The sequence below is a fragment of the Pezoporus wallicus genome, unplaced genomic scaffold (assembly GCF_028554395.1).
Source record: "Pezoporus wallicus isolate ANWC-B61680 ecotype Strahan unplaced genomic scaffold, APGP_CSIRO_Pwel_v1 contig_3058, whole genome shotgun sequence".
Taxonomy (NCBI): Eukaryota; Metazoa; Chordata; class Aves; order Psittaciformes; family Psittacidae; genus Pezoporus; species Pezoporus wallicus.
The window spans coordinates 6,557,956-6,582,174 of record NW_026641153.1 but is presented as its reverse complement, the minus strand read 5'-3'; the positions used below and the strand labels follow the sequence as shown (position 1 = coordinate 6,582,174).

Sequence of the window (24,219 nt, the reverse complement as noted above, 5' to 3'; positions counted from 1 at the left end):
ATTTCCCAGTAGCTCAGTGACAGGACAACCTCCACAGATCCAACAATTTAACCCTCGTGATCGGGGCTAACCCTGACACCTGACCGGGAAGGGTTTTACCTCAGGGGTCTCAGACGAAGCCAGAGGTATCGCCTACCTCCCCACCCACCGCGGGCCGCCATGGCTGCCCGCCCTCACAGGGCGCTGCGGAGACCCACGGCGGCCACCCGGCGCACACGGCTGGAGGGGACGGACACGCGTTTAAACCGCGCACCGGGGGGTTCTGTGGCAACATAGCAAACTCCCTCGCAGCAGACCGCGCTGCAAGTAACCTCAGACGAAGGAGTACCGGCCTCACGCTCTTCCCAGAGCCTGGGACGAGAGCGACCGTCCCGCCCGGACGAGGCGGAGCCCTGACGAGCCGCCGCTCTCCTCACAGAGCTGAGCCACCCCGCCCCGGCGTGGCGCGGCGCCCGCCGCTTTAACCGCCCACCGTGGGTGGCGGCGGGGCGCAGTGCGCATGAGTTCGGGGTGGCTGCGGCGGAGCCCGTGTCTGATCGGGGCTCGGACCCCTACCTACTGCCGGTCTTCTGCTGGGCTTGTTCCCCCTTACCCGGGAGAGGACTGCTCCTTGGAGCCGGTGAGTGCAGGCTCCCCTCGCCCTGCGCGGAGCCTCGGCGCTCGGGCTGAGGGGATCTTCGCTTCTATTTTACCTCTGCTTCAGCGTTCGTCTTCCCGGAGCTGGCGGCGAGTGAAGCCGCTGGAGTGAGGCGATGAGCTCCGACCTTCTTCCTGCGCTTCTCTGTCTTTTTCAGCCAGCGGGGAAAGGTCGCGGAGCTCTGCGCGCGTTCGCCAGCCCGCGACAGGAACGGTTCAGTTGCGGAGTTATTGCTCGCTAATGGGTTTTTAATGATTTCCACCCGTTGTCGCCGGTTGCAGCGGTCGGGACGGCGGCTGCCCCGTGTTGCTGCGTTGGTTCTCTCCCGGGTTGGGGCTGCGGGCTGGGACCTGCTTCCCGCAGCTCTGCCAGCGCGGAGAGCGGCTGGTACCGGAGAGGAGAAAGGCTGCTAGTTAGTAACTAACTGCTTCCCCGTTGCGGGCGAAGCGTAGTTTCATGGTACTAAGCTATGCGAAGGGTTATTTTTCTTCTGTTCCCCTTGTATTTCTTGTTCTTCCCCATCATATCCTGTCTGAAAGCAATTTGCGTGTCTTAACTGGCAACTTAGAGAAGGAAAGGTTTCGTAGCCGTACATTGTTAAACTTTGGATGTATGCTGTGACTGAGTGACTAAGGGTGATGGGAAAGAGCTGCCTTACTCCTCATTGTTTTCTGACTGTCTGCAGTTGAATGTTGCCATTAGAAAAAACGTTGGCTTAAACACCAGCAGATCTTAGTTCAAAACACTTCTTTTCCCTACCTTCTATCAGGTGCCTTTTCCATCTGGTGATGGTATGTGTGAGATGGCTGGTTGTTATTAAGATCATAATCCTAGGTAGTTCAGGCTAGGTTTAGTGTGTGAGAGAGAAACCACAGCCTTAAAAGCACCCCCGGGATTTTCAGTAATGCAGGATCTCAGTGGCATGTTTCCTGAGTAGTTTATGCTTTAGTGTGGCACCGAGAGGAGCTGAACGCGGAGCTCTGGAGCTCTTGGTCCTGTGCATGGGCGTAGCAGGAGATGATTCCTGTGGGAACAGGGATGCAGGTGAAAGGAAAGAAATTTGCAGGATGTTGTCTCTGTTCTGAAAACTTTGCAAGGCTTTTAAGCTATAACAAGCTTCAGAAGTGTAAGTAACAATTATTTCCTCTCCTGTTCCTTTTATGAAGGGCACAGGAGGAAACGCTTCTTTCTAAACCCTAAAGTGTAAGTCTTAGTCTTAAAAGCTTTCACAATTTCTAGCTTAGGCTAATAAAGAGTTTTTATTTTAAGACTTTTCTGCAGATCCTTGACTAATGGAGTGTTGCAGATGGACTAATTTGTACAGGTACTACTAGGAAGAATAGTGGTTGTGGCTTTTTTGCTTTCTTTGCAGTAATTACTGCTGTATAAGGGGGGAGCTGGCATTTAAACAGGAAAAAAGAAGTTACTCACTGGCATCTCCAAAAATTGAAGATAGTCATTATTTCTCAGAAGTTAAATACATTTTTCCAGCTGTGTCTTTCTTATCAAGGATTTGTTTGGGGTTTTTATAACAGAGAGTGAGTGAATAAAATGAATTTTTATGCCTGGAAATACAAATAATGACCAACATTGGGAAGGAACAGAGAGATTCTATATTGCATCTCTTTTGTCAATAGTAAACCTCTTCTCCTCCTGTTGGTTGTAACTGCTTTTTCTAGGCATGACTCTGAGAGAAATATTAACCAAGAATGTTGGCAGAGGGGCTTGTTGGTTGGATATAGTAACTGGAACAACTCGGCTCCTGAGCAGTTGACAAGGCTCAGGCTGAATGACCTTCTGAAATACTGGAGCATGAGGAGATGAATGTGGCTTTCAGAGCCAGCCAGGCAGGCTGTGTCAAACACATTACCAAGGCCTCCCTCTTCTCTTTTTTTTTTTTTTTTTTTTAATAAATGAAAGCAAGGGTATTTAATTTCCAGTGTAACCAACTGCTTGAAGAGATCCTTTTCGAGTGGGTGTGTATTGATTATCCCTGTACCAAGGAAGGTCCAGGGTGAAACTTAACTGCTGTTTTCTGCCAGTGCTGTTCTCAGCTCTGTTTGCTTTGGGCAGGCAGACCTTTATGTACTCACATAGGAATGAAATGAGCATTAAATAAGCTGCTTTTTAAAGTAAACACCTCTGCTTTGTGCTCTGGATGTCTGCTGCCCTCCTCCCTCTACCAGCATAGCAGTCACAAGAAGAAACATTGGAAAGTAGCCTAACATCCAGCTGTGAGACTGTGACACAGCCGTGCCAGAGCTGAAAATCGTGTTGCTGTCTTAAATACTTTGTAAAACAAGATTTAGTTCACCTTTGCTGTGACTGTGGCAGTACTTGCATAATGAAACCCTAAACCCCAGTGATGCTACACCTCTAACAAGACAGAAGTTGACTAATTACAGAGGAGTCTGTGCCTGAAACTGTTTATGTGCATTTCATGTTGCTGAAGTGTTGGCTGTCACAAATAGCACCACCCTGATGTTAACAGGGGAGGTGCAAAAAGATGTGACTTTAAAAGAATTGGACACTTCACTTTGTTGAAATTTGCATAAGGGCATCTGAAATCAAAGGAGAAATCAGCCATCAGCTGGATGTGTCTAAATGTGGATGTGATTGTATGATGCTGCATTGTATGATGCTGTGATGTATGATGCTGTGATGTATGATACTGGCCTAGACAGCGCTGGGTATCATAGGTAGCTTTACCACTAAGCAGATGCTGGCCATCAAATCTCAACTGGAGAGAACCAGTGAAAGCCTTATATTTGTCCTTGGGTAAGATCTTAATCTAAAGAAAAGTAACTACTTGTCACCTGCTTTGGTTTTATTTTCAGTTGGGGCAGGGAGGGATTTTGTCGATGTCAATGCTTGGGGAATGTGAGCACGTCAGGCTTTCTCTGTGGATTAAACTACCCGTGTTGGATATGAACCTTTGCCACTGGCCTTTGCTTTAGGCAGCGGGCTTCAGCTGAAGCTGTGATTGATGTAATGAACTGGGAGCAGAGTTTCCTTCCAAGGGATAAGGCAAAGATGCATGAGAATATGCCTCACCATTTTTTTTTTTTTCCTAGATAAATTGTTTCTAGAGAGTGGACCAGTGTACTTAGCATCATCAAATCCTGCATTAGTATTCCACTGTAAGCAGTATTTCCCAAACACTTCAGAGAGGATGATGAGGTAACAAAGATCTAGGCTCTTGTCTTGTGTTGCCTTGGTTGTTTTCAGTAGGCAATAAAATTTCTGAAGTATAGGGTCTCCAAAAAAAAAACCTAAAAGAAGCTGTTCTAGAAAACCCAGACAGACCAGTTAAGAAGGAAGCACAGTATTGAACCCTCTTTTTCTGCTATCTTGAGGCATGGATTAACATGGTCAAAGGCGTGACCTTAGGCATTGTTTCTGAGCAAAGCATGATTTGGAGATTTCAGGGTAATAATTGATTTATTACTTAGGTGATGAAACGTTGGTTTGTGATTGTTTCCATTCTTTTTAAGTGGTTGCTACATATAATTTGAGATCCAATTCACCAAACCATTTAAGCGTGTGATGAAATGTTGTAGCGAAGTCAGCTGGATTTTTTTTACTGAATTGGTGCCTTGCCCATCTAGTTCTTTTAAAAACTTATGTACACAGGATTAATTATTTCACTGTTGGCAGCTCTCACAAATTCTAGTGCTAGTTGTTTGAATGATATTCAGTGTGTTTCTTGAGGCTCCAGCTTCTATACTTACAACAAAGATTGTCTCAGTCCTCTGAGTTTTAAAACTAACAGATTTTGTAGCCTGTAGGGGAAAGTTTGAATTGTCACAAATGCACCACAGAAACCAGTAAGTTTAAACCAAAATATTGGAGTTCTTTGCATTAAATTCCCTTGAATTGTGAGAATCTTGTGTGGTTGCCAGCACTCCAGTTATTTTGATTGTAGTTGCACGTCTGTCCTGGGGTATTCTCACAGTAGAGTGGTAGCCTAAGTTCCCACTTTGCTAAACATTGTTCAGATTTCATCAACTCTTCTGAGAATCTCGACCAGAACTGATGCCCAAGAAAGTGTCTGTAAAGATGCTGTTGGCCTGGTTCTTGTTCAGAGGATGATACCGTCATAGACTGGGGGAGTGGGGTTTCTATTTCTGTTCTTTTTTTTTTTTAGTGGTCACTATTTGTGTTTGTCTGGATGTACTATTGGGACAGTCCCTCTCTAAACAAGGGCAGGACTGTTTCCTGGTTACTGGATCCTAAATAGCCACAACTGTTTCAGACAGACAGGATTGTTCATGAGCAGATAAGGAATGTGGATCAAAATAAAATGCGTTAGCACATCATAACCATCTACAATTATGATATGGAGAAAAGTCAGAATTTAACTATGTTGGCCAGTTTTGGTTTATCTTGGTTCCAGAAAATCAGGGGTTGTCATCTGTTACGTCAATTTTGTTTTGACTCTTTCCAGTACTTAAAGGGGGCCTAAATCTGGAGAGGGCCTTTTTACAAGGGCATGTAGAGTTAGGCCAAGGTAGAATGGCTTTAAACTGAAAGAGGGAAGACTTAGATTAGATATAACGAAGAAGTTCTTCCCTGTGAGGGAGGTGAGGCCCTGGCACAGGTTTGTCCTTTGTAGGCAGTACTGTCACTTAGCCTATTATTCTACCAGAAAGCTTAAATTTTATTAGATATCACAAGAGTTAGACATGGGTTACCTCTAAACCACAAGGATTTACTCCTCATTTAATACACCGAAGAAGAAAAGAAGAATAAAGTTGCTGATAGCTCTGTTCATAAGGAGGAAATACATCCACCACACTGGAACAGTTAGTTTTGAGGAGCTTGTAGCAGCAATGGCTCAGTGAAGATGTGTGTCATAGGACAGTAGGTTTTAGTTTAGCTGTAATCTTGTACAGCAGGTTCCAAGGCATGTTGCAAGAGCACTTAATATAAGGAAAAATTCGTCAGGTTATTAGACACAAATACCTGGCCTCTTTTGGGAAGCCCTGTGCTCTCCTGACCACAACGTGCAGGAATGTGAATGAATTCCTACTCTCTGCTTGTCTTGTTTTACAGACTCTTCTCTCAGCATCTGCTGCTAACTGTCAGAGGCTAATGGAGAATGTGAATGAATTCCTACTCTCTGCTTGTCTTGTTTTACAAACTCTTCTCTCAGCATCTGCTGCTGTCAGAGGCTAATGCAGATGGAGGTCTCTCATCTGCCCCTATATCATCTTTACAAAACCTATTCCATGGAATACTTCAGTGATCTCAGAGTACTTCCAGTTGTGTTTTTCCAGATGTTCAACTCTCCAAACTCAAGCACTGCCATGGAATGCAAGACAGCTGATGATGTACACAGAGCTGACTGTGTGCGTTGGTATATCTGTATACAGCTGACTGTGTACAGATACTTTGAGATTAAACATGGAAGTTCACTGACCAGTTCTTCTGTTTCAGTTGTAGCACTAAGATAAAGCTGTTCGAGAACAGGAAAAGCGTGTGTAATGATGCTCAGAGAACAGTCCAGGCTTAGAAATCTAGCTTAAGAAGTCTTTCATGTAAAGAGCAATCTGGAAACTCTATGTATGGAGAAAGGAGGGAGAGACTGATATTGTGCCCCTTTAAAAATGTATGATAACTATCTAAAAATTGTCAGCTCTGCTTACCTTAAATGTATTGTGCAGTAAATGGCATGATGCTGTCGGCTTTTGGCTCCTGGCTTATGGAACCCTTGACTTTAGCCTCTAAATACCTTCCATTTTCATGGGATTGATTTTTTTTTTTTTTTTTTTTGCTTACTAAGCTTGTCCTCAAATAGGATTGTTAAACAATTTTTCCTGCTGCTACAGAAACAGTCCCTTGTAAATGCTAACATTGAACTTCAGTGAAGAGGTGATCTTAGTCAGCAAAAATAGCCCTTTTAAAAGGATAGGCTTATCTCAATGGCAACTTAATATAGTCTCTCTGAATTATGTGCCTCTGCCAAAGCAAAATTAAATCTTTGGAGGTAAAGTTCAATGTTAACTTCGGTTTCTTCCTCCTGCCCTCTGACAGCTATGCATGATACGTGAATTGCACTGCTTTACATATCTCATAAGGCTAGCTCTAGTGTAACCGAGATAATTTCAGCTGATAGAATCACAGCTGCCTTAAGATGCCTTTTTGCTTTAATATTTGTGATCTTCTCTCCAAATAGTACTGCTTCTGTCACTTCTGCACTCCTGTATTGCAATCTGAATTTTTTATTGCATTAATCCCTGATGGTACAGGCATACTTCCCTTAAACCAGGCAAAACCTCCCCTAATGCATTGAATAGACCAAGCAAGTAATCCTGTTGTGAGCAGCCTTCATATGTAATGCATCTCTGAAGCTCAGCAGGAGCAGCCACCTGCCATCTTGCTGTTCTTGCTCTCTCTGAGGATGGGTACCTTGTGTTTGAACCCTTGCTTGTTGCCTAGATAATCCCACTGAAACAGGCAGTGGGGTCATCTTGAAATTCATTACATTTTTTTTTGTTATTTCTATCTTAGATCCACAGTCATTCACTTAATAGAGGGGACATAAAAAGGGTGAAGGGACTTCTGTGATAGCCATGCATAGAAGGGGGATTTGTCTGTAAAGTGTGCTGTGTATGTATTGCAGCAATGCAGAGTAGCCTCACATCAGCTGTAGCTGCACCAGGTGCTGTATAGAGTTTCTCACTTAAAGCATCAAAAACACAGAAAATGAGAGAAATAATATATATGAATGGGTTATGATCTTATCAATGTGCTCCTTGAAGTGTTAAAGATTATGTGACGGAGAGAAGGCAAAAAGATTTCCCCCCATGCCCTTTCTACAGGCTCACAGGCCTTTCTGAAATGAATAAAACTTCCAAAGAAGCCACAGCTTACAACTCAAAAGTGGAACCAGTGTGGTAATGCTTGCTACTTGATCCTGTGTGGGTGGCTTTTCTTAACCAGTGGCACTCGCTGCCTTTACTTGTTGTTCAGGAGATTTGTGTAACATCTGAGCTTGAGCTCCAAAATGAGTAACAGGAGCCTGTTGGAAGCAGAGTTATTTGTTGTTTAGAACTTGTGGGTTTAGTATTTACTGCTACCAAATCTGTGTGTTCCTGCTGTCCTGGGAGCAGATAGCTTAGACCTGGTTCTGCTGTTGGAGAACGCAGAACAGTACTCTTAAATACATTCTTCTCCATCAAAGTTTGGGTCATTGTTTGGTTTCTTGATGGCTTGGATTAACATCTTAATTTGGTTAGTCTTTAAATGTGGGTCTTGCCTATGATATCTGTTGTTATCTGGAGCTATGACCTCTCATAGTCTATAAAATGTTCATGAACAGTTTTGAGTTTAAGTCTGAAGATCTGGTAGTGGTCTGTAATAATCCCTGAGGGACTGACCAAACATGGCATGCTCAGTTTGTATTGGGGGCAGCTGGATAAAAACTGGTGCTGCAGTTTAAAAGGCCTGACGAGTAGTAATACATATGTTATGTTGGATGTCAGTACTTGCCTTTTGCTGGTCCCTCCTTAGAAAAATACTTGTTCTCATAGCATCATAGAATCAACTAGGTTGAAAAAGACCTTTAAGATCATGAAGTCCAACCATTTGAATAGTTTTCCATCTGAACATCGCCTTAAGTCATGGGATGAAATCCAAAATCAGTGGGAATTTTTTGTGAGTTTGAGATGTTAAGTTTTTCTCTGATTGTTTTGCCTTCTGAAATACATATTTATGTATTTCTGTGTGTAGCATTACAGAGGCATCAGTATCTCCACTGATTGTGTTGCAGTCTAAAAATGGTTGTTTTCTTGTGTGTGTGTTTGTGTGCAGCTGTTCAGTGCCACGGGGTTTGTTGCAGATGGAGCTGTGGTTGCAGGATGTGTTTTTGATTCGGGCTACTCTTTTCCAGTGTAGATTTCAGCAGCACAGCTTCTTGGTTTGAGCCTGTATGTGGCAACCAGAGGTACAGCAGCTACTGCAGTGCTTTCATGTCTGCCTGGCTTGGGATTCTGAAAACCAGGACCAACAGTATGTTTCTACCCCTGTGGCATCACTTAAAGACTGTTATCCTGAAGATGGATTTTATCTATTATTAATGTTATTAATAGAAGAAAGAAGAATGTTCTTTTTATGTAAAGGGAAGGCTAAATTGTAATCATTAGACCTAATGTTTAACAGAAAAGCTATCAGATGCTTTTATTGTGGCAGTCCAGTGCTCTGTTTATGTGGTTTGTGCTCCCATGTTTAGCTACATTGTGTGGGAGCCTTCCCACACGACACATGCTGGTGCTACGGCATAGATGAGGGAGTGTTTGTATGTACCTCTGGTAATGTCATAGCCCTCTCCTAGGAGGAAAGGATCAGTGGGATGGAATTGTTGCTCAGTATTGGCAGATGTTATCTCTCTGCTATGAAACACTAATCAGCTTACCAGGAGGCTCTGGTTTCTCAGCCCTCAGCTGACAGGTAGGGAGGAAGGAGAAGTAATCCGATTGAATTGGAAATGCAGACTTGACTTTGCTTCTCATGTCACCTCTTGAACCCTAATAAAGGGAGAAGCACTTGGGAAGCAGGACCATCTCATTTCATTTGGACAGTGTCAAGGTAATGGTATCCACTTCCCAGCTGGTTGCATATAACATGGTACTTCAGAAACAGCTGCTGCTTCCTGGTCACAGGCAGGGTGAGTGAAAAAGATGGACTGTTAAAGAACCAGGCAATTTCTTGTTGCAAGGGAAGTCTTAATGTATGGAAAAGAGAAAGTAACTAGGTCCTACTTTTTACCCACTCCATGTTTGTGCTGTTAGTGCAAAGGGTGACTTTTGTCTTTGTGATACTTCGAGAATGAAGCAAGGAATTCTGCCAGAGTGTTTTGGGAGATGACAATTCAGAAAGGTACTGCAGAACTGAGCACTAGGATACCTTGAACTGGGAGCTTTTGCTCCAGTAAGCACTTGTGCGCGTCTCTTCCATTAAGCATCTTCCAAATGTACAAGCACTGTTTCTTCATGGCTGAGTGAAATAAAGGCTCTGTAGCCTTAAAATGCAATTTTGCTGTGTAACGTGATGATGCAAAAATGACACCAAGTTCTGTTTGTGGATCTTTTACCAGAAGCAGTTGGCATAGAGCTGCTTCAGCAACACACAAGTTAACTACAGCAGTGTTAGGAAATGGACTGGATTCTGTTTCCCTCATGTGATCAAATAAATAGAGTACTTGTCAAAAAAGCTAATAAAAGATGAAGACATTTGAACTGGGTCAGTTGGTATCTCAGCTGATGGGATTTTATTACTCTTAATGATGTGTCTTAATGGAAAACACAAACCCAATTTGTAGGATGGGTATATATGTGTGGTCCACGCTTGTAACTGAGAGACATCTGGTTTGGAACCACATGAAATGGGGTACAGAACCTTGCTATGCTGGATTTTTAAAGTCACCTTCTAGAATAAGACCAGTTCTTCTAAAAGGTGCCCATAGGTGGTAGGTGTGCTTCAGAACACAAAGATATTAACTTGTGTGGGATCTCTTTTCATTATTTATTTTCCATTCCTTTTCAAGTACTTTAAAACCAGATTTAAATGTAACACTGTTTTCATTTCTCTGTTTTCAGAAATGAATAAAGCTAGCAGCCCTACATAATATGCTGATGGCATTCTGTGCTGCATCGGGATCGATACATGAAGAGAGTGTGATGCCTGGAAATCTCCTCTCTGATTCTCCTGAAATGGCATCTGAAAGCTCTCCAAAGCATGCACGTGGGAGCATGGAGAGGGGTGGCAGTGTGGAGAATCGTGGCAGCCAAGCTAAGGGCAGAAATCTTGCCTTGGTAAGTGTTTAATGAGCCTTATGCTGAGTGATATAAATTACATTAGTAGCTTTGTTTACATTACAGGATTATTTGTGTTATTTAAGCATTGATTTTTGCTATTTCTGGTTCTAAATGGTTGCTTGTGGTCTTAGTTATTAGCAAACTGAAAGGACAGAAATGACTATCCTGGTTTGGGTACAACAGCTTGTTGTTCTGATCTGATTGTGTCAGAGCTTGCAGAGTGCTTCTCTCTGACCATTCCTCCCAGAGAACCAGAGATGGTGGTAAGGAGCACACATTACATTGGGCAGCTTGGTCCACCCACCACCGATACATCTGCCCTCACTTTAAGTAGCTTGTAAAGGAACTTAAGGATAGTGTTTCATGCTTAAGCTTTTTGTTGACACTACTGAATGACAGTCTCAGCTTATTCCACCTTCATGTAATTAGGTGAGTAACAAGTACGTCACCATAAACAAAGGTGTCTTCACATTAGTGAACATGAGTGTGTGGCCATTTAAATAGTATGTGAGTAATTGAGGGAGTGGGATGCACTGCTGCATTTTTTTGAATGATCAGGATGATTCAGGCAATGAACCCAACAGTACTGTTTGTACTGTGACAGGCTAAGCCTAGAAAGCAGCTATGGTTCCTTGCATATGGTTTTTATCATTGCAACCATTTGATAAACATCCATTTTTAATTGAGGAATCTGGTAAACTTGCGTCCTCTTAATGCAGAATTAGGCTTTTCATGTCTTTGTCCTCCCTGCTAGCTTCCTTGGAGTGAATTTTTCTGTGAAAGAATAAGTGGTAAAAATAAGTTAGCAAGTTGGTACCTGTATTTATCTATATACCTCAGTGGTTTTGTGCTACTTCATGTGCTTTTTGGTAACTAGAAGTAATTCTAAAGATACTCCTTTTTTGTTGTTTCTAATGCAAATACATCTCTTAATACTGTGCTTGTATCCTTCAGCTTGTGCTGCTAGTTAAAACACAAAACAAGTATTACTAAATGTAGTCCCTTAACTGCTTCTGATCTGTGCTAGAAAAACGTTGTGGGGGAGCCCAGGAGCATAGCCAAGTGTTCCATTTGGTCTTAGGTATTTAGAGCATGATGTTCATTGTATGAAAACTGTTTGGATCTTAGAGAATTACAATGGGAATTACACTTAGTTAAAGAATTACACCTTCATTTGATGCAGAATTATAAGTCAATTGTATGCATTACTCTGACTCCATTTTTCCAGGTTATCAAATCATGTTTTCATGTGGTTTATTCTTAGCTGCAGTAGCAGGTGTGAGACTGGCCATCTGAGAGAATCGTTGTTAAGTAATGAGGCTATGTATAAATCAGTGTGTTTGTCCAGCCTCACCTTGAGTCTGCTGTGTCATAAAATGACAGATGCCCTTAGTCTAAGTAGGATAACATCATGTGATAACCCAGATGATGATGCATCAGCTAGAATTGGAATCCCTTCCTGCTCTGTAATGTTGTAATTTATAGATGGAGTAAAAGCTGGCTTCAGGTTTAGGCAATTCCCATCAGACCTATGCATCAGCAAAAGAAGTTCCAGAAGCCTTTAGTTTGTCTTGTTTGAGTTTATGCATGAAGAAAGCGAAGCATGTACCAATGATTTTAATTCTGGTGCCACAGATTCCCTTCCATGACTGTTCTTCTGGCACGTTCTAGACTGATATGGCTGACAGCTAGCAGGCATGGAATAACAGGTTAGGGAATGGAAATGCATTTCAAGAAAAGCGTAATTTCAGTTTGAATTTGAGACTGGGTTTGAACTGAGTGTGAAGGAGACTGTCAATTGTGATTGAGTAAATAGTAGTCAAGTCTTCAGTGCTGCTCACATCTTTCCTTTTTGTGTTCTGATGGAAGGATTGTTCCTATGCCTGATAGCTTTTGTCTGTTCAGTACTGAAACAGGCTTTAGAAATCCTCAGGATAAAAAGCAGTATTCTTCAAATATTTTCTATATCCTTATGTAATTGTCTGTTAGAAGCATGGGGTTTATAGCTCACATGGGGATTGGGGGATTTGTAAGAGGAAAAGCTCGTTGCTGGAACATGCTCCTGGAGACCTTAACTTCCTGTTTCAGTAGTTTTGCTGTAAAAGCTCAGAAGATGCAGCAGCTTTGGCCTAATGAGAAGGCAGGGATAGATAACTGTAGACAAATAATCTCATATTGGACCAATTCTGAGAAAGGAAGGGGCAGATTTTCAGACATGCAAGTTGGAAATGGAAGTAATTGCAGACTTACCTTCCTCTTAATGTATCACTTTTCTGTGTTGGTGCACCTAGAGACACAGGAAGGAAGGTCAGAGTTAAGTCTAATTTATAATTCTAATTTAGAATTAAATTTAATTTATAATTTTAATTTATTTTGGTATTTTTAATGACCATGCAAATGAGAGAAGTATAGCAGTGTGGTTTTTATGGCAGGCCTGTACTGCTGTAGGTTTCTTCCTACTTGATTACAAAAAAAGAGCCGCTTAAGCTTCTTGGTGTCAAACTACATTAGTCACTAAATATAACCTTTGTATTGCATCTGTGGAATTCAAACCTAGGATGTGATAATAGAGACAAACACTTGGATGAGCTTTAGACTAAGCTGGCTGCTTAGAGCTGGTTTGGCTGACTGTTGGCTGTCCTTGCATACTCTGTGTCTGCGCTGGCATTGCTTGCTGTGGAACTGGTTGTCAGTTTAGGGATGATGGACGTGAATTGCCATGTGCCAAAAAGGTTTTAAAATTCCATGCGAGTGATTCCTACCAGTCAGCTGTTGTCAGTTCAGTTTAATTTTGGCACGTCTCAGCTTCTTACCTGCACAGGGGTGCTTTTAGTTAATCGTTGATAATTGCAGTCCTTAAAGCCAAATGTATTTATTTTTAAATGGAAAGCAAGGTGCTGATGTCCTGTCTTCATTGCAGTAGAATTTTCCATATAAATGATAGATGTTTGGGTCTGGATTTAAGCTGCCAAATCTATCGCAGCAGCTGAAGACAAGAGCTTACTTTTAGATGGGAGGAATGCTGGCCTTTATTTTAATCTTGCACCAACTTCTATAACCATAAAAGCTCTTACAAGACGTTAATTTGAACATATATTCTGTTGGTTTTTTTTTTAATGAAGTTTCTTTAATGGGGTTTTTCTTTAATAAAGACATGCTTGGCAAAAGCATGTGACAGTTGTACCTTCCTGATACATGGAATCAGTTGTGCTATCCAAAGAGAAGGGAAAAAACCCAACTCTGTTCTCCTTGGCAATTCTGACTGCCGAAACCCATTCTTGAATGACACTCCTTGATATGTGGTGTGAGAATTAACTTGCAGTAAAATACAGTTGCAGCAATTTAGGGACACTTAATTCAGAGATTAAAACTAGGTCTTCGTGTTTTTAGAAGCAATTTGACTTGTTCCATTGACTAATAAGCACAGACCAACTTCCTAAAACCAGTCCTTCTTTTTCAGTGCTTCACTCTGGTAATTGTACTGTATATCTACTCTCAGCCATGAGTAACTGCTTTAGTTTCTAGGTGTGAATAAGATGCTAGGACAATAGTATCGCCTGTGAAATCATACCAGAAGGTGGTGGTTGTACCTGAAGTGAGCTGTTTTACTTAGAATAAGCTGTATCAGTGCCTTGGATCTGTTGATATGACTTCAGTATTATACCTTCTGTATGTTAACAGGTTTTATTGAGTCATAGGTTTGAGAGATGGTGAGTTCTTGTTCTCAATGGATCATGCTGTGGTGATATTGATTTAATTTTTGCCCTTGGTTCAGACAGATCTTCAGCTAACACTAGAGTTCATCATTGCTGTTTTTGGGGCAATGGTGACCCCCAGAATTTGGTCAAATGTCTCTTTCTTTTGTGGCTTAAATAGGCAGATGCCTATGATTCTTAATAGATGTTGCTTATTCTGTTTGTTATTTCTTCAAACAAGCTTCCTTTGTGACTCTAAGGCTTGACACCCAGCCACTGAAGATGGTTTGTCCCTACCAGGCACCTTCAGGTGACATGCTGAACACTGGTTGCGTAGACAGGAAAAGCAAGTATCTTGTGAGAAGTCTGAACCAGCTCAGTATCTTATTTCACACACTCAGCCATTTAACTGAGGGTTGTCCTGGTTATTTTGTAGTTATGTTTCTTGGAGCCTAAAAATTATAGTTGCTATGGCCTTTATCTTTTTTTTTTGGATCAGTACAGCTAATTCAAATGTAACAGACCTGCCTTTTAAGTGCACTATATTGCTGACTCTTTGCCCCAGCCTCTCTGAAGAGGTCCTGGGATTCCAGTGTAGTTTTAGGAGTTACTGGGAAAGGCCATCTTGTCTGTTAGCCCACTGTCACTTTTTCTGTCATAATTTGAGTGTGCAGAGTCTTGTGATGCCGAGCTGCACTTCAGGTACAGTAAAGGGAAAATCCTGAGAGACCCCTCTGATAAATTAATGTGTTTTTCCCCTTGATGTTGATACTCTGCAGGCTTTACTGTACTACAGGTCTTTCACCATGCCTAAGGACCTTGCCAAATAACAATACACATAAAAATGAGAGGAATTTTTGACTGTTTGCTATTTTCTATGGATACAGCTGTCTTTGGGCAGGTGGAAGCCATTCCTTACAGGGTGTGGAGGGTGCTGTGCTATGTTTCAACCACTTGAAATTGATATTAGTATGACTTGGAAGCAGTATGCCTTGGCAAAAATAAGAGTCATTATTCCTACCAGCAGTGGAGAGGAATTGGGGCTGGAGGACTGCTTGCTTTGGACTGTAAGTGTAGAAATAGGGTAAAGAGCCTGCCTCCTAGCAAGGAATGACCTTGCTGTGAAATGTGTTGGTGAGAATATAGATCCTGAAGGCAATTTACTCTGTGCAGAAACTGCATCCTTCTGTTTCAAAGCAGGATGTGGCAGATGAAGATTATTCCAGCAGGTGGGCAGCTCTGCTCTGAAACCCTCACTGATAAGTGATCTTGAACTCCCAAGGCGGTTTCTTTGTACTTCACTACTTTTCAAGGAATACTTGGATTAGAGTTTCTATAACGTGAAAGCAAATTTCCACTTGCCTCGCCTTCAGTGTGAGTAGAGGTTTGTTGTAATGATGTGGGTGGTGAACCTGTATACCAAAATACATACAGGCTGAATCTACCTACCACCCATTCATTCTTCCCTGTTTCAAAGCATAATGTGCTCCATTCTCCCAGCCTTCCTGTGCAGCTACACTCTGAGCACTCCTTGCTTTGTTCTGGACCCTGCCCAGCTTGGCTGCATCCTTTCCAAAGTTCAGTGACTGAATCTGAACTCTGTGTTCCAAATGAGGATGCGCTGCTATTTCATCACCCTGGTTAATATATCCCAGAATGACACTTGTATACCTGAGCTGAGCTCTTTTGACCTCTTTATACCATTTAAACTGACCTACAACTTGTGTTGCCACTAAGACACTTCTCATCACTCTATATTCATGTGGGTTTTAGCTGAATTTCATCTTAAGGGCTACCAGCACACTTGTATGGCTCAGGAAGGTCTCATTCTGTCCTGCCTAGCTCTTGCAGCAATGTGCTCCAGCAGAAGGGGATTAACAAATACTAAGTTGTCTGCTGTTAGTGAAGCATCAAAAGTTCAGAGGTGTCGGGATAAATCTGTTTAGGACTTGTCTTGTTTCATTATACAGTTTATGATGCATCATGATACTTCTCAAAACCAGCAATCTCTCCCCTGCCCCTTGGTTACAACGATACCTTGCAGTAACTTCATCCAGGCATAGTTTCCTTATTCATCTATGAGTGTATTTTTGAGGGCCATGTCATAAATCCTTCAAATTGACTTCTTGTGCTTATACCTATTGGCCAAGTCACTACCCCCCTTGTGAGAAATAAGATTGGCGTGAAATGACTTGATTTTTGTAAAAAGAGTTTAGTGGCTGTTGCCTGAAATGTCTCCCAATTTTTCTCTGTTATTCTAACATAGAAATTAAAGGGAAGAAGAAATTATAAGCTGATCAGCCTAACTCTGATAATCAAGGGGCTGTCTTCAGAGTTTCAGTAGATCTGGCATTGCTTTATCTTGCTTTTTTAAAAGTAAGTTGGGAATAGTTTAATCAGTTTATGACTTTAGTTTATTTTAAAATACTTCTAGATGATTTGTTTCCTCACTTAGGACCTATTGATTATATGCTTTGCTGACTATTAGGAAGCACACAGGTACAATTATGTTAATAAACTGAAGAAAACAGCATTCAGTATTATAGTCTTCCTCACCAAATGAAGTGGTATTATCAAAATCATCAGATAGTAGCTTGTAAAGGAAGTACTTTTTGACACAGCACACAATTAAGCTGTGGAACTCATTGCCACAGAATGCTGAGTGCCAGCCATTTACATGGGCTTAAACAATAAGATGAATTCATGCTGGAAAAGCTCATTAAGGGCTATTAAGTTCAGAGATATGGATGCAACTGGGAAGTCCTTAAGCCATGTATTGCTGTAAACTGGAAGGGTGTAGGGAAGAAGAAGATAAATCCATCCAATTGACAGCGCTACTCTTCCCCTCAGTCCTGTTCCCCTGACCTGAGCATTACTGGTGGCTGAAGGCAGGCTACTGAGCTAAGTGGGCTTTTTGTGCTGATCCTGTATGGTAGTTCATGTTCTTACCTGTAATTCACTCTCTTCCAACTTCAGCAATGCAGCGGTATGAGCCATTGCTTCCCCTTTCTGCAAATATAATCAGAGGTACTTGCCTTTTTCTTCTGTGCTGAAGCTTTTGTACCTGTTCCAGTCCTGTTCCTGCATTCAGGGCTTTCTGTTTCACCCATTTCACAAGAAGAACTGCCTGCCTTGTTACTAGCCTAGGGTCTAAGAGGTGCTACATTGGTCTCTTTCTACTACATATTAGAATAGTTTGCTTCCTTCATGTTTTTATTTGAGAAGCATCCATTCACTTCTCTCCCATGGAACTGTGCCTATTAAGTCTTTGGCACTGTCAAGTGATTGATGACAAATCAGTTGAATCTGGTGTTCTCCTGGTATTCTGCTAATTGGTTCTGCTTGGTTCTCTAGCAGTGATCAGAAGAATGATGTTTCTTTTTTTAACCACTGCAGATGTCTTGTGGCTTTCCCTGCTGTTCTGCTTCTGTCAAAGCTGTGCTGGGCTTACGATAGTAGGTTTGGATGCAATGTGAAGAATTTCTTCAGATCAGGTGAAAAACTGTGGGCCTCTGCTAATAAGTCCTTGTTTTGAACAGGTAGGAAAGGGATCTTTTCTATGAAACAGTTTGTTGGTTTTTTTTTAATCCCCCCTTTTTTCCTTGTTTCTTTTTTTTTTTTTCCTTCTTTTCTACCAAACACTGTCGTAACAAACTCTTTCCTTTTTGGTGTAAGCAGGAAATGTTTGGCTGCACAGAGATCTAAAATATTAATGCCAGCTGAGCATACTCGGCTGTTTCAGCTGTTTGCATCCTAAATGTCTTCTGTCCAAGCAGTCTTTTTAATCCTCAGCTAAAGCACGGTGTTCAAGTTTGAAATTCAGGCTGTCTTTTTACAGTAGCATTAGAGTCAGCAGTGTTAATCGCATGTGAGATTTAGTTTTGGGAGATGTGTTTGTGTATAAAGAGTAGGGAGTTGGTGGAAAGTATGAGGCAAATAACTCGAGTAGCTAAAAAGACTCTGGTAAAACCCAGGTTCTTCAAGGAGAAAGAAGGCCTGGACTGGAAAACTAGCCCAGAAGGAAGAGGAACTGTGCCAGTCCTTGGACTATGTGGAAAATGAGCTAATTACAGATAGACGTGGCAACCTGAGCTGAAACTGGCACCTGTTAACTATAGCATTCCTCCCATCTTTCTGAAAGCTTTACTATATTACAAGTAATACAAGTGGGCATTTTATAATACACCATTGTTGTCAGACCACTGGTAAAGCAAGTCACTGCTTGCTTTACATCTCTCAGCTCCTTTGGTTTGACCAACTTGAGTAGGTTTATTTTCACTGTGCTATTATGTGTAAAATGGGACTAATTCCATTTGTCTCACAAACTGCAACATGCCTTGCCTGAGGGAGCTTGTAGCCAGGTTGGATGCCTTGCATCTCAGTTCAGTGACCTGCCATAAGGCTGCCCACTCTCCAGGGCTGCTGTCCTTTGCTGAGGAAATGTGACACTGGTCATCTTGAAGGGAAACTGCATGAGGAAAGAGATGGAAGTGCTAACTGAGATGAGGTTGGCCTTTCACATCTAGGTATGCATTTTACTACAGATGTATTTGCAAAGGGATGGTCACTCATTTCAGATCCTTCATCTAACAGGAAACTGCTTGTTTCAGCACGATCCATGAGGAATGGTAAGTTAGGCAGAGCTCTGCTGACCAATCCTCCTGCAAATTTTACCTGGTGTGGGAAGACACTGTCTTACAATACAGAAATAGAAGGATGGAAGAAAGGCCTTTTGAAAGTCTTTGCTTCAGTTCACATACTGTTTTACTGAGCTCTTGATCAAAGGAGTTAAGCTCATGTGGGAGCAGTTCTTTTAAATGAACAGTGTGGTGCAGTCACTTCTGCACTTCTCCACGTTCTGGATATGCTGCCCACTATGAACTTAAACACAACCCCCTCTTTTCATTTGCCTGTGGAAGTGGGCTCTTGCAATGAGCTCACCCACAACAAAAGCTTCTTGGAGTCCTGTCCAGCTCCAGCTAGTGCCTACCTAACAACAGCTCCTTTCCTGTCATTCTCTTGCCTACTACACATAGCAGCTGAATGAGTATTTGGGTGGGGAAGGAAGGAGATTGCAACATCCATTAGGGAAAAAGAAGAAAAAGGCCTGTCTGTGTCTGACTTTTCAAGTGCAGCTGTAAAACTTTCCTTGGCCTTTGAAAAGGGAGCTCTGCCATGTGGTGGGTGCGAGCTGAGGAATACATCAGCCTTTGAAGTTAGTCCTTTAAATAGGCAATTGCAAATGGCATCAAAACTTAAGCTTTGGTAGCAGTTTTGCTGCAAGCTGGAGTAAATTACTTATTCTGACAGTGCACTGTGGATGGTAAGACTAAGTTACAAACACCCACACCTCTGTGTGTCTTTCTCAGCCATTAGCCCATATTCAGCCTGATGCCAGTAAGTCTGAATCTCTAGGATTGTAGTTGCAGCATGAACCCCTTGCAGGGGAACACGGAATTGGTTTCAACAAGACTCCAGTGCTCTGCTTTAACAGAAAACTTTGCCAGCAGTGACTGCAGACTGCTGTGTTCACATGATTGCAGCCACAGATAAGAAAACCTGCCCTGAAGTGTCTGAACTAAGAGTGGCTGAAAGGCTGTGTCTGTCTGCTGTAAAGAAATGAATGAAATACAGGGCAAGTGTTCTACAAGCCACACAGCAGAAGGCAACCAAGAGCCCTAAAGCGTTTCTTTTCTCATCTCTAGTGTTTGGAGTGCTTAGATACTAACTGCCACATGGTACAATGCAGCACTTCATAGCTGTTAATCTATAGGCATTGCTTTTCTACAGAGGTACATTGTTCTTATTTTTAATGCTGAGGATGGGGATAAAAGCTTTGTTTGTGCAAGGAGGTGAATTAACAGGTAGAGCTGCACACAGTTTAATGTAAGATGATCTGAACAGGCACGGTGAGTTTGAAGCAAGTTGTGCTGCCCTGGCAAGAACATGTCTACCTCTTGGGTATTTGCACTGTATACCTTGATGGACTTACCTAAACTCTCCCAATCTTCCATTGAGAAGTAGCCTTGTTACCTTGCTTATATGCACAATTAGATGCCCTTGGAGAAGTGAAAAGTAGAGATGAGAAGGGAAACTGTCTTGTACTGCTTTGCTGGTGCCTTCTTGTTAACTTACTGATGGCAAAAGTTTCCACTGTATGCTTGGTGGGAGAGAAATTCAGCCCAGAAAAGGGAAAAACCTCACTTCTCAACAATAGTTACATTCCAGAACTTACACAGCTCTCCTGGGAAATGTCTTTCCTGTATCCATTGTCTTAATGTAGTGCCTTTCCTAATCATTCTTTGTCATCTCCAAGCTTCTGGAAAAGTGAGTGTTTCCCAGGGTGTAGGTGGAGGGAAAAGAGTTTGTGCATTGCTGCCTAGTTTCTCATAGTGATAATGTGTTAATCAAGTTAATCAAGAGAGGTGACTCATAGAAAATGAAGACTGGGTAACCCAAGTGGTTACTTATCACTTCTGTGGTCTACAGGATTGTTTCCTGCTGGAGAAAATAGCCCAAGGCACTTCATGAAGATGTGTTTATTCTAAAGCAGTATTTATTCCAAGTTTTTCCTTTCTCTAATTCAAAGGTAAAATCTTTAGACACCATCTCCTCCTTATTATTAGTTCTTTGAAATCTGCCTCTAGAAGGCAAGTCCCATTTGGTCTGGAGCAAAGAGGGAGTCAGCTTATTTGCTGGACTGCCCCAAATGTACCTTTTCCCTCCCATGCTGCTCCCCAAGCCTTGTCCCTGAACCTGACACAGAAACTGAAGCAGCTTACTCCACTTTGGAGCCTGAATAAACTTATCTTAACCCTTCTAAAAACACAAATTTAGTGGTTCCATTTTCCCTCTGCTTTTATGATCTTCTATGTTCAGTCCAACTCAAATGGATGCTTGTTTGCTGAACTGAAGTTAGGTACTTTAAAGGATGAAATACCAGTTGCTGTTCTTCAGTCAAAACTAATGCCCTGTAAATTCCTATATTCTGCTTTTTCCTCCTGCATTGTACAGGAGAAAGTGCCTCTTTGGGCAGGGATGAAACAGCAAGCAGGAGCTGTTTCTGATGTGACTGCTGCCTGTTCATCCTGCCCTTTTCTACCTTTGAAAAGAGGCTCTATGTTTACTATCAGTGGACTTTTACCCGTACTTACCTGTAGGGTGTTAATCTCTGGCTTTTTTCCTTTTCCCCCCTATAGGATGATGAGAGTCTGAAATACTTAACTCATGAAGAGCAGGATGTCCTCATGTTCTTTGAGGAAACCATAGATGCCTTAGAAGATGACTTGGAGGAGACGGTCCTACGTGACAGTGGCATCCACTGTCAGTCTCCACGATCAACGGAAGAAACTGTGTCCAGTCATTCAGAGACTGAAGATATCATCGACTTAGTACAGTCCACACCTGAGAGTAGTGACCATGAAGGCCCTCCTAGCAGAGATACAGAACCAGGTAGTAGTATTGCTTGAAAGTGTGGGTTTTCCCTTTGACCCAGCCCTACATATTCCAATTCTCCTTAGAACAGCTAAAGAAATTCTGTACCTTCCTTACTACCTCCAGATGAATCTCTTGCATATCAGGAGCAGTAAGGACCATGATTTTAATTTGACTCAGGATTCCTGAAGTTCTTCTTGTTACTATAATGCTTTTTCGTCACCTCATGGAGGTCATGACTATGATTAAGTTGTTGGGCTGCTATCTCAGCCCCTGCCTGGTGACTGAGGTCTAACAGAACTGAGTGTTACGCAGAGTCATTGCAGCAAGGCAAACTGGTGCTCATCAATGTGTTCATGCTCTGCTTCTCTTTAAGACCTTTTAAGACCTTCTCCAAGAGTTTTAAGACAGCAGATTGTTTGTAGTGTTACTTCGTGTGAAAAAGGCACATGATCCTATCACAGTAAGTTTGTGACAAGATAGTGTCATGGTCTTCACCCTGGAGTTTTCTCTCTCCGTTTGTGGAGTGTGGATTTATCAGGTAGTACATCCAATGGGATGTAATGTGTTTATTAAAAATAAGAATTGCAAAACTGACAGAAGAGGCAGCCACTGAAACACAGTTTTGTGAATGAGTGGCCGAAAGAACATTCTAGTGTGACTGCATTGTAAATATAGCGATGTGAACTACAGCATCGCCTATGAGATGCCATTGCTGGGAGTTCAGTTAGAATTTCCTCCAGCAATGTGGGCTGAGTTCGGGTTAGAAAGTTTAGTGAGGGGAATACTGATGCTTGCTGATCTTACGTGAAAGCAAGCCTTGTATTCTGCTCTGTGTGAAGGCTTAATGTTGCTGCTTTGTCTTTTAAGTGTTGGATGCTACCAGGAGAACTGAGAGCCCGAAGCCAGCTGTACCTGCTGACCTTCCCCCACATCCTCCCGTACCACCACCACTGATGTCTGAAACCCCTCCGCTTCCTCCTCCACTCCCTCCTCCAGTGCAGCATCCCAAATTGCTTCGTTCCATCCCCACTCCGCTCATCATGGCCCAGAAGATGTCTGAGCAGCAGGCAGAGAACAGGGTGTGCTTCCCCAGTGCCCTCAAGGAAGGGAATTCAGACAGGAAGAAAACCCCAGTAGTAAACGGTGATTATTCTGTGGCTCCAAAGCACCCTCCTGCCCCTGCACCCAAACTGCACCGGTTTCCCAGCAACATCAACATAACAAATATCGGTGGCAAAGAATTCAATGAGACTATTTCCAAAGCAGCAGTTAACGTCCAGGAGCGGAGAGCTCAAGTGCTGGCCAACATCAATGGAGGAGCTCTTCTGGCGGCCGAACTGGAGGAGAAGCTGCAGAAGAATGATTTCTTGTCACGTAACAGAAGTTCATCCTTAAGGGATCTCTCCTCTGAGCAAACACGATACGAGGCCCTGACAAAACTTGGCCTAGTTAAGGGAAAGACAGCTCAGGACCAAGTGGACCATGCCCCAGGCACTCAGAGGCTTGATGTGCAGCCCAAACAGGCAGATGCTGTTCCCAATGGATATCAAAACATCCATGAGATCTTAAAAAGCGAGCCCAGCCCTTTCCTTCCTATGGGCAAAACTGTAACAATCAAACCAGAGGTAGCTCTTGCTGCTAACAAGGTCAGCAGCACACAGCAGAACACAGTAAAAAGCTTTAATGATTATAAGCAGCCTAGTCTAAACCTGGATATGAGGAGGAGGTCGGGTTCACTGCCTCGACCTTCAGGATTTCGATCCCAAGGAATAACGGTGAAGTTTTCCGGCCGTGGCTCAACAGAAGAAGCGAGGAGAGAGGCACTTCGGAAACTGGGACTGCTGAAAGAGACTGCGTAATCCAGATTGGAATGTTGTGGCAACAGGGGAAAGTCATGGCATGGCTTTGTGCTAGAGAAGTCCCAACAGGACTGGGATCCATTTGGAATAAGGAAGGGGAAGTTCTCTGCCTCAGGCAAGCTAAAGAGGCACTAGACACTGTGGAATAACTACTTGTGTTTATCCCAGAAGGACCTGCACCACGTATAGTCATCTACAGCAGAGGGTTTCAGCTCTCCTTTCTACAGAGATACTCATCTCTTGCTCTTTATGACTAAGAGGAACTGTATCTAATGCTGCAGCAGACAGCAGGGTGTTAATGGAGTGTACAGTGCAGTATTGTTGTACATAGCAAACTGAATGGCGAATCCTCCTCCTGCTCTTTCTGCAACCAAAACAGAGCGCTCCGTTTGTCTCACCCACACGTGTGTGTATGTCTGTGGGAGCTTGAGATAATGTCAAAGCTGAAGTGACTGTGGCCTATGTTATCTGGCTTGGCTTCCTTCCCTACAGTGGTGGAGTCTCCTGCTTCCTTGTGTCCGCTTGATTCAAGGCAGTACAAAGGGCGGTTCTGTTTTGACCTTCTTAACAGAGCAGCCTGAGCTCTTGAGTGGGGACTGCATCCCTCTGCTGCTTCACTTCAAGTCCTGCCTTTCTTCCCAGCCATCTGCTTCTTGGTCACGCTCTGGCAACCTACATGTCCAGTGAAAGGCACCAGATAAGCAAGCCTCAAGGATATGCACCATGCACTGGTTCTCGCACTGATGGCCAAAGAGTCTCCTGACAATCTGTGA

At 42.7% G+C, this 24,219-nt stretch overlaps 1 protein-coding gene across 2 annotated transcripts; it reads left to right on the top strand.

Moving 5' to 3' along the window:
- Positions 1-589: 589 nt before the first annotated feature.
- Positions 590-24,219, top strand: PROSER2 (proline and serine rich 2). Of its 2 annotated transcripts, none has more exons than XM_057422447.1 (4): positions 590-619; positions 10,237-10,452; positions 21,350-21,602; positions 22,455-24,219. In XM_057422447.1, the coding sequence occupies exons 2-4, from the start codon at positions 10,267-10,269 to the stop codon at positions 23,444-23,446; spliced, it is 1,431 nt and encodes a 476-aa protein (XP_057278430.1). In that variant the 5' UTR covers positions 590-619; positions 10,237-10,266; the 3' UTR covers positions 23,447-24,219. The 2 variants fall into 2 exon arrangements, with proteins under 2 accessions (XP_057278430.1, XP_057278429.1); XM_057422446.1 differs by having other exon boundaries at positions 21,350-21,605.